The sequence below is a fragment of the Podarcis liolepis genome, assembly GCF_965112155.1.
Source record: "Podarcis liolepis genome assembly, chromosome: 3".
Classification (NCBI taxonomy): domain Eukaryota; kingdom Metazoa; phylum Chordata; class Lepidosauria; order Squamata; family Lacertidae; genus Podarcis; species Podarcis liolepis.
The window spans coordinates 78639633-78659710 of record NC_139557.1 but is presented as its reverse complement, the minus strand read 5'-3'; the positions used below and the strand labels follow the sequence as shown (position 1 = coordinate 78659710).

Sequence of the window (20078 nt, the reverse complement as noted above, 5' to 3'; positions counted from 1 at the left end):
CTGAATGGTTTCCATTCCAGTTGGTCATTGCAAAAACCCCCCACAAAACTGTTTAATTTTAAGAACTGGTGCCAGTTTGTTTTGCCCCCTCTTCCCTTTACATCTCTTTCTCCTTTTGTGTCATGTGGTTTGGATTGCAAGTCAGCAGGCAGGGTCTGTCTTTATTTTAAGTAAACTACTCTGGGGATCTCTTCAGCTGAGAAGCAGGGTAAAAAAGACTCTAAAATAAATAAAGAGCAGGGGTAAACAAATTGCAAGGCAAGAGTTTTCACTCTGCGTGAGCTCCGATTTACAACCTTCAAATGTATCACTGTATCCCATTTTGCGCCTTGCCTATAATCTAGATTTCCTAAATGGAAAGATCTATGAAGAATGTGGCTGCATAATGGACAATCTAATAGCACCTAGTCTTCATACAGCTAAGACACAGCCACTGCTCATCTATCCCATCAAGACGTAACCAGACAGTGGAGAGACAGAAAGGTATCAACCAGCAGCTGACAGAGCAGGCCCCCTCCAAGGGTGCTTCCACATGTTCAAACCATAATAATTGTCTTGAATTTGGCAGGGTTTTATCATGCAGCTTCATTTGCATAACAATTAAGTTGACTGTAGATAACATAATTATGAAGTAAGCTGTTGCAGCTGTGTTAGAAATGCACACCATGTTGATTTACAAGATTTATCACTTAATGATAAGCAAAAACAGAAAATTCCCACAGATCTGTCCATACCTGCATTGGGATAGCAAATAACGTAGGCTGTTGTACACTTCCCAATAGTTTCAATGAAGGGCCTCATTTCCACTGCCCCCAAGGCACAGTTTAGTCCGATGCTAGAAAGACCAATATAGATTATAGGTATGTAGGTAGATATATTATTTGTTTTGATTGAGACACACACAAAAAACTCCACTGAAAATACTAGTTTGTTAGCTTGTTACAAACAAACTGCTGTTAAAAAAAAGAACCATTCAGACACCCACAAAGTCCCAGGTTGTGATCTGAGGGCACATGATGCACCCACCTTGCTGAACCTAAGCAGGTCTGTCTGGTCAGTAGCTGGAGGAGACCACTTGAGACCACCACATATATGAGGTCGAAGTCACAAAAGCCTGCTATCAAATCACCTACCTGGTTATTTTCCTGCTTTTGATAATATTTTTAAACCAGGGAAGAACTTGAGTGTACATCTGCCTAGTATGCCTAGGGATAGTGTTAAGATTGTGTAATTGAATTATTCACCTTTGATTCTTTTGAGGCTGATTTATTTTATTTTTTACACAGAAAGAGCCTCAGCAGCCTCTCGCCAGGTTATTAGTGTAAACATCTGCATCAGAAATATGAACAAAGTCAGGTCTTAAGCTCAAATTCTAAGCAGAGGTTCTCTCCTCAGATCTCAAATACAGTTGAATAAAAATATTTTTCCTGTGGTCATTTGTTTCATCCTATCAAACTAAGGAAGCCAACAATTAAGTACCAACACCAGAACTAGAAAAATTCTTAGGCCCCATATGAACTATATGTTTAAAGTAGTATTGTATCACTTTAAACAGTCCTTGCTTCCCCTAAATAATCCTGGTAATTGTAGTTTATTATAGTTGCTGAGAGTTCTTATTAGACCGCTATTCCCCTCACAGAGCTACAGTTTCAGAGTGGTTTAACAATCAATTCCTCTTGCCAGGAAACTCTGAAAAGATTAATGATGAAAACAAGCAGCTCGTAAGTCTGACAAATTGTGCATCTAGCCCATGAGTGGCAATATGTTTGTTTGTTTGTTTGCTTGCTTGCTTGCTTGTTTGTTTATTGAAATGTTTATAAACTACTATTCATTAAAATAATCAGAGCTGTTTACTATTATACATAAGACAGTACAATAAAGTCCATATAAAAAAGTTAAAATCAGAAATCAGCTAAGGTGTATTCTTAATTGCCTGCATAAGCTTAATGGAATAGAAGAGTTTTCAGATTAAAGTAGAAGGGTTACTGGAGACCACAAACTGAGTAATTACTGAATACTTGCTACACAAGATTCTGGAGTTCAAATTCAGGAGTTCAGATAGGCAATATGTAAACTCTTCCACTAACAAGCATCTTTTCTGTTCTGAAAGCCAACAACAACAGCAAAATCCTTCCTGGGGCCACGCTGGAAGGAACCAACAGTAAATAAGAATCCTGAGGTCTGTGTGCCAAATGAATAGCTCTCTGCAGTGTTAGCATACTCATTCCTCTTTCCCAGTAAGGCATTATGATGTCTCTGAGCACCAGAGACCACGTGGTCTAAAGATGCCCAGTGTAGTTCCTTCTCTGAAGCTAGGCACATTTGATCCTGGACCTGGCTAGTACCTACACTGTTAAGGAACCCCTGGCCTACTGCAGAGCAGCTTCTTCTGAAAGCTCTGCAGTAGCTTCTCTGCAATAGGTGGAAGCTTCTTCAGCCCACACTGTCCAAGATAAGAGGATGTATGTGGTTATCAGCTTAGCAAGATCACTAACAACATTTCTGACCTCTTTGGCTTGACCCACAAGCAAACAGCTGACATATTTTAAACTAATCAAATAGTTTAAAAAGTGGTTTTATGCAATTACTTGTAAAATAGGTCTTCACACAGCTCTGCGCGTACACACACACACACACACACACACACTTATAACATTGCTTAGAAAGGCTGTCCAAAAAAAAAGAAAAATGAACAAGAAAGGGAGGCCATTTAAAACAAAAACAAAAACCCCTGAATTTAACTTATAGACCCATTACTCAACAAATGCTGGAGCACAGATAAGGATAGCTAATGCTGTCATCCTTATCAAACCACAGATAAATACCATTTCACTCTATGCTGCTAAGTCATGGTTGATTTATAAGCTTCCGCCTTCTTTCTCTTTGGCTCAGGCTCCTTTTTCACCTTAAGCTGCTGAATTTCTCTCTGCGTCGTTTCACCACCATCTGTCTCTGTCTGTCTCTACAAGCCTCATCTGGTGATCTCCCTGAAGCTCCAGGGTGGCAAGAGTAAGGTAAGGAGGAAGGCAGGCCCCAGAATGACTCAAGAATGCTTATATTCTCACTGTGCATCGTGTACCTAGTCTGCAATTCCCACTGGAAGTTATAAAAGGTTGCACTTAAAAAACAACAACAAATCAGTGCATTGGTCCTGAGCACTGGCGGAAGGAATGAACAAACATTTTGCCCCCAAAGGACACACACGGGGCAGTGGGTGGGCAGTTGGAAGCCCCATGTCAGCAGATGTGGTCAGAGCGGGTCACATACTCACACTCACGTAGGATTTACAAATGGAGAATGACACATGGGAGTGACCTGCCTACACGTTCATCCTCCACAACCATCTCACACTTCCACCTAGCCCAGCAAACAGCTATTTGGCAGGCTGGATGCAGCATGATTTATATGGGGAGAAAGAAGAGTAGGGATGACCCTCCCTGCATGCCGTTCTCCACATCACAATGGCATGACAGGCTAAAAACACTCAGTAGGTGGAGAGATTTGGCAGAGGAGAGGGAAAGGCTGGCTTGACAATCCAAAATGGGATGCACTGAAGGTCGCTGAGGGCCAAAGACTGCCAATATGCAATGACAGCGACAAGTGGACAACTGATTGGCAAGGGCAGGAAATAGGTTGATGCTCTGCCTCCTGCCCATCAAGATGCACACCAGGAGAGAGCTGTGAGTGACTTAGGTCTACATGTCCCTAAGGAGGCTGTCTATACACTTTGAAAATCAGTGCTTTGAAAAGCAGAACAGATGGATACATTAGACTGGGGTCCAAACATTGTCCGCACAATCCTACCGCAACCCCCATTCATCTGAATCGATTTTAGAAAAACTGGCACAGAGCCTATCAATACTGCATAGCTTTATTGTAAGTAAATTTACTTCTCTCACCAAAGTGGGTCACAATGAGATATACTGATGACGAAAGCTTCCCCAGTCTGGCCAGAGAGAGTGCGGCCGCTTTTATCGACAATGGTTCCCGATACCTAAACACCACAAGGGAAGCAGCGAGAGAGAGAGAGACAAAAAAAAAACCCTTGTATGAAGACGGCTGCAACAGCAGATCCGAAATGAACAATGCCTGATTAAAAATTAACAAGAGGCAATCAGAATGATGAAGGTTCTGTGCAACAACCTCTGCAAACAATGTTTTAGCTGTCACAAAGATTGATCTGTAAATGAATAGCTCCCTTCTCCATTTGAAGACAAAGGAAGGGAGGGAGGAAGAAACTTTTATCTGAATTTGCACTTGGGATGTTAGGAAATTGTACAGAGAACACAAATATGCTAAAAAATTAACCAGATTTTTGAGATTCTGCTCAGACGATCAGCTTCCCACCCCTCCTTTAAGAGGAATACTCACCTATTCTGTAACAAGGCAAAGAACGGAAGAAAAAACCTCCTCCCCCTCCCCCATAACCCTATAATTTGGCATTTGAGGCATTCATTTTCACATTCTTTTGAACACCACAGGTCCTCAACCCTTCCCTTATTTAATACTATGCTTCCAACGTTGCCTATAACTAGAATCTGATGGTTCCAATGTTCTCATTATGGAACAAACTCCAAAACCACAAAGGATTTCCATGGAAACAATAATGCATTACACAACTGATGCTAGCAGCAACATAACTGCAAAATACTAGCCTTTTTAATTACACGATGGTCACATCTGCACGTCACAATAACCCAGGGTTGCTGGCTTATTATGGTTTATTGGGTACAAGCAGCATGCTGGTGCACACTCTGCCTGATCATTCCTACTTCGCTCCTCTCCTGGCACAAGTAGGGGGAATAAACTAGGAAGACACAATTAAGCTGAGTTTCCCATGACTACTGAACTGAGGATGGTTTTTCTCCAACAAGCCAAGATTCGTAAGCCAACAATAAGAAATAGTTTATGGCATGCTAGTGATCCTGGCTTATTAGGTAGTAACAAACCACGATTCTGGGTTCAGACTGTGACTTCCTAATTTGTTTCAACCATCCAAGCCAGAAATTATTGTGCACTGTGCCCCAGCATGCTGTTAAAACATAGTAAGCAGGCAAACTAGGATCATGACATATGAATGCAGTCAATAAACCTGTAGTTCAATCAATTATAACTCCTCCATGTTGCAGCCTTAAGATGCTGTAAGTGTGACAGACAAAATACAATGGTACCTCGGGTTACATATGCTTCAGGTTACATACGCTTCAGGTTACAGACTCCACTAACCCAGAAATAGTACCTCGGGTTAAGAACTTTGCTTCAGGATGAGAACAGAAATTGTGCGGTGGTGGTGCAACGGCAGAGGGAGGCCCCATTAGCTAAAGTGATGCTTCAGGTTAAGAACAGTTTCAGGTTAAGAACGGACCTCCGGAACAAATTAAGGCAGCCCTGTTCAGGGAAGTTTTTAATATGTGACATTTTAGTGTATTTTTCATCTTTGTTGGAAGCCGCCCAGAGTGGCTGGGGAAACCCAGCCAGATGGGCGGGGTACAAATAATAAATTATTATTATTATATTATTATTACTTAACCCAAGGTACCACTTATAACCCGAGGTATAAGGTATCTTTTACTGAACCAGGCTGATGCATTTCCTAACACCCTGATCTAATGGAAGCTCTCATGCGTGCTTCTAATGAATAAGAACCGCAGTACAGCTTTTGGTATCTGAGATACTGAGAGACATTAGAGTGAACCAGTATGTTAGATATATATTATTTAAACCACATAAGTAGTGGTAGCTGAACCACATAAGTAGTGGAAGTTAACCCAATGGTCTATCTCAGCTTGGATCTCAAGGGATAGCTGTCCAAAGTGATAAGGCGTTCATGTGACAAGAGAAGCACAATGGTTGTTTCCCACCTTCCTGTCACAGTGGGCAGAAGGCTTCCCACAGGACTCTATGACAAACTTCTTCCCCCCTGCCAGCTGCTCCCATGTGTGCCCTTCTCAGCATGCTGCAATCTGCAGGGTCCATTCAACAGCACATTTTACTGTCCGCTCTTGTCCCAGGCACGCAGGCTTCTCCCAGCAGGAGCAGACAGTTGTGCATGGGGGCCATATGGAAGAGCTGGCAAAAAAATGCTGTTGGTTAAAGACACAGGAGGCCTTCAGCTGCTATTGAAGTATGCCCAGGAGAATCTTAGCACACTTGGAAGAGCAAACGTGACAGCAGATGGCACGGAAAGACAGAGTCCAGTGAGAGTCACTCTGTGAACAGGGAGTGCAGAATTGCACACTAGAAGTTTGCACATTTACATATATACACATACACAGCAGAACCAGAGGGGTTCCTGGCAGTATATTTTGACTAACATATTTTAAACTCAAAGAACAGCCAAATGGGGAAAGGTAGTATAGCTTCTGAAACTACAGCTTTTCGGCTATTGCTGCTGTACTGTGGAAGGCCCTTTTCTCTGCAATATATGAAGAAGCAACCATTAGTTGCTTCAGACATCTTTCAATGACCTCCTTTTTGGCCTCAGCTTTCTCCAGCCGGCAAGATAGGACCCTGCTTTTATTTGTTCACAGTCTCTGAATTCCTATTTTTGTTTTTATAATACTGTTTTACTGGCTCCACGTTGCATTTTTTATTTTAATTACATTGTTGTTGCTTATTTTGTATACCACTGAAGAGACGTTTTAAATATTAAGCGGTTTCTAAATGCCAACGCATATTTATTTATAATTATCATAAGAGGATACCGATGCTCTAGAACATAGGTCGGGAACTTTAATGAAAGGAATCTCGAAGTGCAAGGTAACATACAAGACCGTATAGTTTGTAAAACGAAGTGTTCATTTCTTAGATGGTTAAGCATTAACTAATGAATTACAGAGATGCGGTTACTCTTTCAGTTATTATACTTACAAACAATGGTCTGGGGTCATACTCTTCCTCAAGCAACTTCTGGAGCGCAAAGAGAGCTGCCTGTGCAATGAAAACATCACAAAAATTAAGGGTGGGTGATATGCCTTCCTTCCACTTTGGAGTTTTCAAACATCTTACACATTTTTAGGTTTTGTTTTGTTGTAGGGAGGGAAGGATTAGACCAGCACCAACAGCTTTTTCTTTAGAGGAGACCAATGACCCCCAAAATAAAAACAAGACCAACAACAAAGGAGCCACAATATAGTCTCTCATGTGGCTCTGTGACTGCAGGAAAAGTTGCCCAACAGGAATTTCACAGTGAGAAGAAATCCAGGCCAGACTGCATGAATCTATGGCAGGTGCGGGAAACCTTTTTCAGCCTGAGGTCCACACTGCCTCTAACCTTCCAGTCAGTTCATGTCAGTGGTGGGTGAGGCCCATTCAAAAGGTTGGTGGGAACACCCCACTCTTTCTCATCCACATCCACACACATATATATTCAAACACATCCACACACATATATATTCATACAAACACACGAACATATACGTCCATTCTTGCACAAAGCACACACATAAAACAGCCATGCGTGTGTGTGTATACACTGCCTCTAGAATCAGAGGAAGAATGCTGGTTGCTGGGGATCCCATTGAAGAAAATGCTACCACACTGCTGTCCTTGTTGTGAGTTCCCTAAAAGCATCAGGTTGGCCACTGAGAGAACCAAATGCTGGACTACAGAGGCCTTTAGACTGATCCAGCAGCATTCTTCTTATCTCCAGCCTCTAACTCAGGGCTTCAGCAAGCCTGGAGGAGTCATGTAGTCCTGTTCAGGCTTTACCAAGGGGAAGGAAAGGACACTTCTCTCATTCTACATCCACCCAAAACACTGCCCCTCTGTGCTATGTAATGCTAAAGGGCTCGGATTTGGAGCACTGTTGTTTAATTATCAAGAGAAAGGTCTCCATAAAGTGGGGGAAAGGGCTCGTTTTTCTCCTTTCCTCTTTCCTGAAGCTTCCCCATCCAGTGCAAGGAAGAAGAGATTCTTAGCTTCATGTCATACATGGCATCCCTTTCCAGGAAATTTTAACCATCCCATCCAGAATACTACAAGCTATTAAGGACTCCAGCAGAACAGTTCCAGCGGCCCCCCCCCCCAATCGTTCCTTGTTTAATGCACTTGTACAAAGAGAATCAATATTATCATTTTAAATAAAATGAGTTTTATCTGCTTTTGACTTGTGTCATCTAACTTTGTGATCAATTACATTATAGTTCACATGGGGTGGGGTGGGGTTTGTTTGTTTTTTAAAAAATGGCACTTTCAAGAGTTTGCTTTGAATTCTCACCTTGGCATTGGCTGTATCAAATATGGTTTCAACTAACATGATATCTGCTCCACCATCAAGAAGTCCTTTGGCTTGTTCGGTGTATGCTTCCACGAGCTCATCAAAAGCTGCAACACAATAATAACAGATTCCCTTTTATGCTAGAAGTGACAATGAAACACCTATTCCGACAACAAATGTGGTTCTCATATCCTCCGCAACTGGTGGACATGCAAGAAGGTAACTTTGCACTGAAATTCCTTATCATTTGGTGCAATGTACAGCGGAATGAGATTAGTTATTAGGCTCTCAAATAATTCTAATTAGCTTCCTCAAAGATATTGTGGACACCACTAATATGGAATTAGAAATAGCTTTATGAACCACAACAAAAACATGAACTAGCATCAAAATTGGAAGTCTCTGGACTCACCAAAAAACATGTTAATGGGTCAGCCTATATTATAAAAGTGGTGTTGGTGTTAAAACTGATAGAAACAGAAAAAGCAAAATAAATAATATTTGCCCTCAGTCTTTGGAATAACAATCTAAATACTTACTGACATTTCTGTAATCTGGCTTTTCCACTGAAGGGGAGACAGAAAGGGTCTTGTTTGTGGGACCCATTGCACCAGCAACATATCTTTTCCTTCCTTTACAAAGAAGAGACATAATATTTGAGAAACAGGCTTTGGATGATGGGGTAGAGACACAGCAGTGTTTCATCATGTGCTATCCAGACCAATTGAAAAAAGTACGGCACTGCACTTGGGAACAATTATGAGAGGGGCAAAACCTGCCTGCCATGCCGATGGTGAGTGGCACAATCCGGCAGCAAGGAACTTCAAAGGATCCAGTAGGGGAGAGTTCCAAAGTACCAATATAGGAAATACATTTAAAAAATAATAATACAAAAACTATTTAGCATTGTAGTGATAATACAGTTTAGATGAGCAGGTGTTGTATTTTGGCATAGTTCAGCTGCTCGAGGAATACAACTGTTTGCAGTCCAGCTCCAATGTGGGGAAGGGAAGTAATCATTTTGGCAGGAATCAAAACAGCATCCAGCATATGGATGACAACTGGGAAGAAGTCTCAGAGAAACAAAAGAGCCTAAAGGAAAAGTTAGTGGAGAATATAGCTTGAATTAGGCTAATCAGAGAAGCGGTTCTGACTAAACTTTGTGATGCTATTTGTTATGGGTGGAGAGAAGGAAAAAGTAGATAGACAGGCTGTCAAGAGACAGGGTAGCTAAAGGAAGTGGGAAACAGCAGAAAGTGATCGGAAATGCACAGAACTGAGGAAACAACAGGTGGTGAACAGGCAGAGTTGGGGGAAAAGGAGGAGCCAAAAAGAATATAGGGCTGGACAAAACTATACATAGGGACAAAGGGACTTGTGGGGTATTGGCAGGAAGGGCAAGTAGATAGGCAGATGATACAAGGTAAGCCTCTTCACTCTACGCTTTTCAGCACCTGCTAAAAGCATTATTATTTAGATAAGCCTATCCAGATATGTAGAATGTTGACATGTGTTTCAATCTGTTTTTAGCCTATTGTTGATTTTAATCATTTTTGTGGCTTCTATTGTCACAACAAGCCTCAAGGGGCAACAAGGGCAGAAAGCCCAAATTTCACATATTGACAAACTTAGCAATCAGTGTTTGGCTGAAGGCTTCTAGAATAAGAACCAAGATTCTAATTAGAAAGACTGGTTAGATACTCCAAGATCAAAATGTGCAGTAGATTCTGGAGATTTTTTTTAAATAGTCTCATAGGTGAGCTAAACTGTAGAGATCTCTCTTTAACTATTACTGGTCTCTTCTAGTCTTGATTTTGAGAAAAAAAACACCTTCTCTTTAAAGCTATTAAGAGTCTACATCTCCTTCTTGAAACTAGATATTAGGTTTTTGCTGGAATTTAAGAAAACCATGTTTTCCAGTCAACACTTGAGTTGCCTATTGCTGGAATCGGCAAGAAACTAACGCCAGTTTACTTGCACTTTAGGTAATTTTGTATAAATAAGAAACCAAGTTTGCAAGCTGCAATGTTTTGGGAATAGCACTGACTGACACTAACATCTGGAATCTAAGCAGAATTTGGAACCCACAAGAGCCCCTAATGAATAGTGCCTATTTTATTATGCATTATTATGTTTCACTGAAGGACACCTCCAGCAATTACATCCTCCAGCCTAATGAGAAACAGTGATCCTAGGCTAATGTGTGAACTAATTGGAAGCCAGTAGGTTAGAAATATTGGAATGTTATTTACCTGTCTCAGCAGTGACCTCATCGGCTGCTTTTCGGGCTACCTGTGCTGATATTTTGTTTAACCGATAAGCCTGGGCAGCACAGGGGTAGGAGAAAGTGGAGGAGACATCAAAACAAACAAGCATCCAGAAAAAGACATTATATTCAAAGTTTAACTAACTCTATTTTGAACTGCATTTTAGAGTGTTCATTTGCAATGCATTTTATAGCCAATTCACAAGTCATGGTATAAAAAACATCAACACCCACCACAGCATGTTTCCAAAGAGCTGGCCTCCATTTTGGATCCCTAAACTATCAACTTGGCTCAAAAGTCTCCACCTTGCTAGAAATGTTAGCTGGCAAGGGCTAACACTATGAAAGGATTTTTTTTGCAGCTCTCGTCAACACCCTCTACTGAAATGTGAAAGAGGAAGAACTCTAGAAGACACAAAAGCCTAATCTCACCCCTCCCCACCAAATTCAACCAAGGCAATGCTGTACCAATGGGTTACTGAGAGTGCCCAGTTAGTATGTGATCCTCCAGTCAGGATCAACATACATCCAGCCTGGAGTCAAGCATCCTCCCCTTGGTCATTAGGAAGAATGTACGCTCATCTTCCTTTTTCGTGCACTAGCAGATATTTCTTCCAGTTTTCATTCTGACCTTGTTAGTCTTGTCTTTCTAAGACAGCAGAGAACTTCAGCCTGTGGGTCAACACAGGCCCCTCCAAGATCATCAGAGGCCCTCTTCTGATTGCCCTTTTGACACAAGCTTTAAGGGTAGCAACGAGGGAGAGGTTTTTTTCAGTGGTGCGCCCTCACATTTGGGGAATGCTCTCCCCAAGGACATTTGCCTAGTTGCCTACATCAACACATTTTTGGTACCAAAGACTTTCCTCTTCTCCCATGCATCTAATGATTAACATTTCTGTGGGTGCTTTAGCTGGCTCATTTTTTGATGATCACAATCATGTGCATGTGGTTGGGAAGAGGTGAATGTTTCCATCTGTTGCTTTTAGAATTAAGCCTGTGGTTATTTAAGTGCCCAGTAAAGTGTAAAGTATGGTACTTTTTGTACTGTAAGTTGCCTCAGAATTTTTTTGTAGTAGGCTTCCAACAAATGATTGTTTAGTGTTACGTACAGAAACCTTAGGCTGTGGGCTATCATTTTCTTTTCTTCTGATATTGCCACGTGGAGTAGATTGAAAACTGAAGTAAAAGCTTCCAATTAACCATGGTTTATTGTTGCATCTGAACCTAGAACTGCAGTTAATCTTATGTTTAGGGAAACAAACCAGAATCAGCAACCACAGTTTTGAGTTGGATAGTTTCCCTAAACCATAGTTAAGGTTTAAGGTTGTTTATTTAAAAACAACAACACAGACATCATAGGTAAACAAAGTTAGCTGGAAATTCTCACTTTTGTTTTCAATCTCCTACTAATATTGGAAGGCAGTGGGGAGCTCAGATGTCCTTGTCCATTCACATAAAGCTATGCCACAGTTTAGCTTTATGCCTGAATGTAATCAGTGTTACAAATTTACTTACCTCAAGAACTAGGGAAAGGATTTCAAATGTCACAAGACAGCATAAATCAGTCATGACTATCCACATTTATTAATTTATTTTAAAGTGTGTATTTAGAGCCCAGTTGAAACCGAGCCACAGGATACTAAAAGTGTCACGGTCTTGCTATGAAGCAAGTGTTCTCCATTAGAGAACAATTATTCAAAAAGTACTCGTTTGAGAAATTAATGTCCCTCAAACCCACATTGATAAGTCTAAATAAGCCCCTCATGCCACATTGCACCAATGATGAGGGAACTCCTTTATCCCCTTTAACAGAATAAAAAGAACCGAAGCGAGGCACTCTTGTTTCACTGATCCTTTAAGGATCCTTTGATGAGTAGCCAAACAGTGCATGGGCATGTTTGATTTTGATCCAGAATGTATGCTAACGCAAGAATGCATTACAAGAGATCATCCAGCCTTATAATTAGGCACTGGCTTGGCTGCCTAGTAAAACTGCTTCCAGGGGATCAGGCATGCCCCCTTAACACTACTGCCTGCAAACTTTTCTTCTCTCAGCAGAAACACGGGACTGCAGCTGCTGACCTTGAGTTGCAAACATACAATGGAGTACTGTGGCTGCTAATCCTTGCACGTTCTCTCTCCTACTCATTCAATCTTCATTTGCTAGGCTGGGACTGGGATAATCTTTCATCAGAAAGAAGCAAATAAAAACGTTACCTATAACGTCTCAGACAAATGTTGCCATTTTTAATATAGTGCCATGATTGTACATGGCACAGTGCAGAATAAAATAAGCAAAAGGGGCAGGCATATGCCCCATCTAAATTTCAACAGGGGGTGGCGAGACAGCCACGTGAAGGAGAAGAGTAAATGTGAACAAGCTAGAAAACCCAACCTTGATTAACAAGAAATTCAAAATTCTTACCAGATGTTCAAGGCCATAGTCAGCTTGTGCTATTCTGGTGCTGCTGAAAGTGTTTGTCTCAATGATATCAGCACCAGACATCAAGTATTCCTGCAAGAAAAAGAGAATGATTAGGGGGTTTCTTTGGGGGGGGGGGAGAGAACAAGTTGCTTTTCAAATGCAAGTTAAGCCTCTTTACAAATGTCAAACAAGGAATTTAAGCACTTCTACAGTCCTTCACAGTAGAAGCCCATCTGCTCTCTGTATTTAAAGTAGTGCCATACCGCTTTAAACAGTCCTGACTTCCTCCGAAGAATCCTGGGAACTATAGTTTGTTAAGGGTGCTGAGGGTTGTTCAGAGACCCCTATTCTCTTCACAGAGCTAAAATTCCTCGAGTGGTTTAACAACCAATCCCTTTTCCACACAGAACTCTAGGAACTGTAGTTCTGTGAGGGGAACAGGTTTGCCTACCACTCTCAGTAAGTAACCAGGTGTAAAACAGGGCTTTCTCTCATCACTTTTAATTCTGCAATTAATCTTAAGAGATTAGAGGGAAAGCTTAAAAAGTCCTACCATCTGCAAAGTCAGCTAGTGCCTTTTCATTATTTGAACAGCAGGAGATGAAAATCTACCATATATTATGTAATTAAATTATAATTATAACTGAAAGTGGCAATAGCAGTAATTCCTCTTGGGTACTCACGCTGTTCCCCAAAATGAAGACACTTCAGTTCCTTAAAGAAATGTGCATACTTCTTTCTAGACTTGGAAGTACTGATGTGACTGTTTAGAATATCAATATAATGATGTGGTACGGTTTAAACCCTTGAGATTTTCCTCAGTGAAAAATAAAAATAAATGAGGACAAGGGTAATTAAAGCCAATTATATTTTAATCAAAATGCTAGAAGAGAAATTCCCAGCTCAGATTTTCAAGGAAACTTATTGATAAGTGACAAGGTTTCTCTAGACGCAAACACACTTTTCAAAAACTAAGGTTTAACTTGCATGATTATTTATGACAGGAAATGACACAAAGAGGGTTGGGAGACAGATTGACCTCCCTTCTCTGGTAATAACTTTTTTTCTTTTATTTTTTGCAAATGCATCCCATGCACTTCAATATTTGAACAGATGCTTACCCTACAGCAGATGAAACCTTGCCTGTCAACTGGGAGCCAGTAACATATATAGATTTGCAAGTGGGCCTTGAATTTGCTGCTTGTCTACCCCTTTCCCACCCCTGAGGTGGCTGGATTGTCCAGGTGAGACCACTCTCAGAGGCTTCAGCACACATTTCACATGCAGTGAGAGGGTGCAGAGAACACTATTGTGCAGGGGCAGCACTACATCAAGGCTACACAAGCGGTTACCTGGGAAGCCTAACTTTGGCAGGGTGCCATCATCACCTGCACCAACACACACAAGACAGGAAGCTTCTCTGTCATAGCTTCGAGGTCTCTCTTTTGGATATTCCCCCCGCATTTGCATTGGTTTCTCCTCTGCTGGACTGAATAGTAGCAGCAGACCCCATTCAGTTTCAGCATTTGTCAACAATAGTAGAAGCAGCAAATGAGAGGTAGGGCATGGAGATATTTTTCCATTTTTTCAGTAAGTGATGGTGTCAGAAGGGATGGGGACGATGGGAATTTGATGTTGCAGAGCTTAAGTTTCCTTCTCCCCCCCTTATTGTTTTTTTTTTAAACACAAACACCAAGTTGCACTGTAACATATAACACATTTATCCAACACATATTCCCCCATGTCCTTATCGCAAGTGATTGGAGTGCAGCTGGAGGATGGATGGCGGTTAACAGACTGAGGTTGAATCCTGACAAGTACTGTTTTTGTGGAACAGGGGCCGGGGCAGGTGTGGGGGTCTCTCTGGTCCAGAATGGGGTAACTATGCCCCAGGAGGACTAGGTGTGCAGCCTGGGAGTCATTTTGGACTCACAGCTGTCCATGGAGGCACAGGTCAATTCTGTGTCTAGCGCATCTTCTACCAGATCCATCTGGTACACAGGCTGAGACCCCACCTGCCTGTGCACTGTCTTGCCAGAGTGGTACATGCTCTGGTTATCTCCTGCTTGGACTACTGCAATGCGCTCTACATGGGGCTACCTTTGAAGGTGACCTGGAAACTACAACTAATCCAGAATGCAGCAGCTAGACTGGTAGCCAGGAGTGGCTGTCAGGATCATAGAACTCTGGTCCTAAAGGATCTTCATTGGCTCCCAGTACATTTCCAAGCGCAATTCAAAGTGTTGGTGCTGAGCTTAAAAGCCCTAAACGGCCTTGGCTCAGTATACCTGAAGGAGTGTCTCCACCCCCATCGCTCAGCCTCCATCACTGAGGTCCTCCTCCAAAGGTCTTCTGGAGGTTCCCTCACTGCAAGAAGTGAGGTTACAGGGAACCAGGGACAGGGCCTTCTTGGTAGTGGCACCCTCCCTGTGGAACACCCTTCCTTCAGATGTCAATGAAATAAACAACTATCTGATTTTCAGAAAACATCTGAAGGCCGCCCTGTTTAGGGAAGTTTTTAATATTTGATATTTTATCATGTTTTTACTATGCTGCTGGGAGCCGCCCAAAGTGGCTAGGGAAACCCATCAGATGGGTGGTGTATAAATAATAACATTAGTAGTAGTAGTAGTAGTAGTAGTAGTACTAAACTTAACAGGAAAAATAAATTAACTCTATTCTCAGAGGTGCCATACATTGTTTCCCTATGTTCTTAGCTATTAAGCAGCTCAAATCCCTAGTTTTCAACCTTTTCAGCTTTCCCAATTCACCCCCAACACACATTTTCCCTGCCTTTCAACCTGCCACTGTGCTGCAGATCTTTCCATCACCTGTTTTTTCTTATAATGAGCCAAATCCTCTTTTCTCTTCTCATGTCTGCTTAGCTTCCCCCCTCTACCTAGCGATGCTTCTAAACTGGAGGCTCCTAGCAGTATCCAATCAAGGCTCTTCCATGGTAAACTGCATGTGAAATTGAAACTGAGTGGAGAAGCAGGTACTGCACTTTGTCTGCATGTAAACCTCTCAATATTCCACCCACACAAATGGGCTGACATAAGTGTGTAGGTGGGGGAAATTCAATTCACTCAAGCACGCCATTTCCAAAGCACTTACTCTATCACCTTTTAAAATGTACACTCAAATATTTTTGTATTTACTGCTATTGAACCATTACGTAAGTAGCTTTTTTAGGAGTTGAAAGTATTTTATTGCTAATTATAGAGCAGGGGGGATAAAAAACTGTGCTAAAATGGAAGACAGCATATGTTTCATTTTAATAATCTAAAAACATTACAGGGAACCAGGCAGTGGGTCTTCTTGGTAGTGGCGCCCACCCTGTGGAACGCCCTCCCAGCAGATGTCAAAGAAATAAACAACTATCTTACTTTTAAAAGACATCTGAAGGCAGCCCTGTTTAGGGAAGTTTTTAATGTTTGATGCTTTATGGTGTTTTTAATATACCATTGGGAGCTGTCTAGAGTGGCTGAGGGAACCCAGTCAGATGGGCTGAGTATATAATAATAATAATAATAATAATAATAATAATAATAATAATAATAGACATAAGAAGATCCTGCTGGATCAGGCCAATGGCACATGAAGTCCAGGATCCAACCAGGCAACTGTGGGAAGTCCACAGTGTGCAATAAAATGTTTTGTTTTGTTTTATTAAAGCATCAAATACTTTAAGAATTTCTTTTGAAGGTGAAAAGATTAAGAGAATTTTAAAAAATCAATGAAAAATAAAATAGATACAATGATAGAATGATACCAAGAGACCAGGCAATACTGCAAGTGATTCAAGGTAGAGATGCATGGTAAAAGAGTTATATGCCAAACCACATCTCATTAAAAAAAAAAAAAAAAGACAGAAGGGTACTGCTAAGATGGGTAGCACCTGCAGAAGTTGCACTACCCTATCATTCTTTCCACTGGAAACTTCCAGGCTGAACTACTGCAATGCATTCTACATGGGGCTGCTCTTGAGAAACTCCAGTTGCTGCAAAATGCACTAGCTCAACTGCTTGCCAGGGCAGGGTATTGCAAATATGCTGCCCTGCTGCTGAAAAAATTGCACCGGCTGCCAATTAGCTACTGGACTTAGCTCAAGGTGATGGTTTTGGTGCATAAATACAGCTTGAGACCATGATATTTGAAAAATCATCTCACTCCAACCAATTACACTACTATGTTCTGCAGGTGAGGGCCTCCTCCTGCAGATACCATCTTCATAGGAGGTCTGTTACACACAATATAGGAATTAGGCTTTTAGTGATGTGGCACCTACACTTTGGAATGCTCTCCCCTGGAATATTAGACAGGTGCCATCTCTGTTGTTGTTTTGGTGCCTAGTGTGAAGACCTTACTCTTCCAACACGCATTCCTAGTCTACCTCTGTACTGTAAATGTTTTAAATTGTTTTCTCACTTGTTCTTTGCCACCCAGGGCTCCTTCAGGAGGAAGGGCAGGATATAAATTTATTCAGTAAATAAAAAACAACAAAACAATTCTGTAAAGAATATTCAGTGAAATCACAGTCCATTCAAACTGATAAAAGTTTTTCAGTCCAATGCAGTGGGGTCTTATTGGCTGTTACAATTATCAAGTTTTTACTAAAGAAAGAGAAAGTATGCAACATACTCAGCAATTACCTCTACATACATTATAATTCACACAAGTTTTTCAGCAAAAGGAACCATGATAATTATTGTCATCTAAGTTATCTGCATATGCCTTTGCAAATAATCAGTATTCTCCCAGTGAAATCCTCATAAAACAAACTATACTGACCTTGTGAATTTTGTAGATTATGTCGGGCTGAGTTATGCTTAAAAGATCATTGTTTCCCTTTAGCGGTTTCATATGATCCTTAAATTCTTCACCTTGAAATTGCTCTTCTGTTAAGTTATGTTGCTGGATCATGGTCCCCATGCCTCCATCCAAAACCATAATGCGTTCCCGCAAAACCATTTCAATTTCATCTTTCAGGCTTTTCTTCGTAGCTGTGTTAGGAACAGGGTCAAGTGAGAAATGCATATTCAAAGCCAGGATGGATAAAAATCAATGATTTTAAAATAATAATAATCTTTTTTTTTTTATTTAAATCGGATTTTTAAAATCAGGATTTAAGTTTTTCATGTGTGCTAAAACTGAGTAAGTTTTTTTAAAAAAACAATTGTTTAACCACATCAGTTAACAAACATGGATACATATGATATAACGTTATTGTTTTAGTTCAATAAATTGTTTAAATTGTTATTAAGGAAATGATTGTTTTCCTTCTTCGAATAAAGTACAGCAGAAAAAGTATCCAAATATAAACAATTAACTTATTAAACTTCACAATAATTTCATAATTATCTATCTATGTATTTCTAATAGTATAACCAAATCAGTAATTTTTGATATAACTGTAAAAACTACTCCAAAAATTAATTATTCCAAAAATGAATCCTTCATCTGGTTGTAAATATTAAGGTTGTACCTGCAAGAATGAGTCTTTCTGTAAATAACTGATTAAATCAAGTCTTCTTGACTAGTGATTTAAATCAATTTGATTTAAATCAAATCCACCCTGTTCAAAGCAATCAGCAGTATCCTCTATTGCAAATATCATACCCTCTCCTTTAAAGAATTGTACAGTAGAACCTTGGGTTGCGGAAGTAATCCGTAACGGAGGCACGTCCGCAACCCACAGTGTTCGCATCCTGAAGCGCAGCGTCTGCGCAGGCACAATTTGGCCCATTCCGGTACTTCCGGGTTTCCCATGGTCCACAACCCAAAAACACATAACCTGAAGTGTCTGTAACACTGTATGACTGTATACTATAGAGCTAGATGTAGAACCAGCTCCTAACTCAGCAGCAATGCTTCTCCCTGTGCTCTTGCAAGCCTGTAGATTTTAGGGCTTGTTTGGTTGAAGACTAACAGTGCAGCTCTACCATGCTGTGATATATCCAATGTTAGTCATACTCAGAGTGGACTTTTTGAAGTCATTTTCAATTTCTTTCAATGGGTCTACTTTGAGTATAATCCTCTTTATCACCCATGGAGTGGAAAGAAAGCATAAGTTTCTTATTACAGTAGTAGGTAGGCATTTTTGCACATGCTCTGTCACACTGTCAAGACATTCAGGAGAGATTACCAACAATTGTGAGCTGTTACGGACACGACTAAACAACTAAACAACAACAACAACACACAGCACACAGGCCATGCCTACCCACATGATTTTTAAGCTACACCAGTCCTTCTAAAAAATAAATCAGCTTCCTATTGAGCAAATGGCATTAAGAGGTTAGGTCACCACACAAGAGCAATCACTGATAGCTCTATCCCAACAATGTTCACTCTGAAGTCCCACCAAGTCCCACAGGTAATTTCAGTGAGATAAAACAGTGAGATAAAACAGAAGCTTAGAAAACCACACTGTATCCAAACTGGAATACAGTTTTACCCTGCACCTAGAAAAGATGCTTGGCACATTGTGTCCCATGTTAATTTAAGAGAAGGACAGCACAACTATACAGGGATTTCTTCAGCTCCCATTAAGAAAGCATCACCATAAGACAGAGGTAAAATATGGCACAGAACCTATCACCAGCATTGCACACATTCAAAACAATGCAAAACACGGGGGGAAATGTGATTTTCACTGAACTAACCTTGGTGAGTCTTAAAACATTCAGGGTTTTGAGTCATTTGGGCCCCTTCAAGCGGCAAATTTTAAAGAGAATGAACTTTTACGTATACAAGGAATAAAACATTAAATGCAAAAACCCTACTCACTTTCTTGAACTTACTGAGGGTTACTTCTAAATAAACATGCACACTACAGATTTTTGGACAACCTTCAGTAACACTGTGGACTATTAAGAAACCTTGGGATTCATTTTAATTCCCAAATGTGTATCTCTATGATTACACCTAAGGGGCAAGTTCTATGAACACTTGCAAGCCTGCTCTGTTTTACTCTTTAAGGCGTATATAGATTTAGTGGTATATATGAAGCATGGACCAAAACATTTACATAGCTATGTCCTAAAAGATGTTAAGTCTGCTGGTCCTGCTTTTTTATATTTCTTCCGTGCCTCCCAAAGGTCCTTTAAAATACTGCAAGATAAAATAAAAAAATTCCTTCCAGTAGCACCTTAAAGACCAACTAAGTT

At 40.7% G+C, this 20078-nt stretch overlaps 1 protein-coding gene across 5 annotated transcripts in view; it reads right to left on the bottom strand.

The window, feature by feature from the left end:
- Nucleotides 1–20078, bottom strand: part of MTR (5-methyltetrahydrofolate-homocysteine methyltransferase) — a 59076-nt gene that overhangs the window by 37973 nt on the left and 1025 nt on the right. For 2 of the 5 annotated variants that reach the window (XM_083496799.1, XM_083496803.1), the window contains exons 2-9: nt 17701–17912; nt 12910–12999; nt 10471–10540; nt 8758–8850; nt 8219–8325; nt 6871–6930; nt 3900–3994; nt 735–835 (exon numbers count right to left, since the gene is read on the bottom strand). In XM_083496799.1, the coding sequence (XP_083352925.1) occupies nt 735–835; nt 3900–3994; nt 6871–6930; nt 8219–8325; nt 8758–8850; nt 10471–10540; nt 12910–12999; nt 17701–17912 (828 nt within the window). Of the gene's footprint in view, nt 1–734; nt 836–3273; nt 3294–3899; nt 3995–4371; nt 4509–6870; nt 6931–8218; nt 8326–8757; nt 8851–10470; nt 10541–12909; nt 13000–17700; nt 17913–19574; nt 19690–20078 lie in introns of those variants that run through there. The other 3 variants (XM_083496800.1, XM_083496801.1, XM_083496802.1) reach the window with 3 other exon arrangements.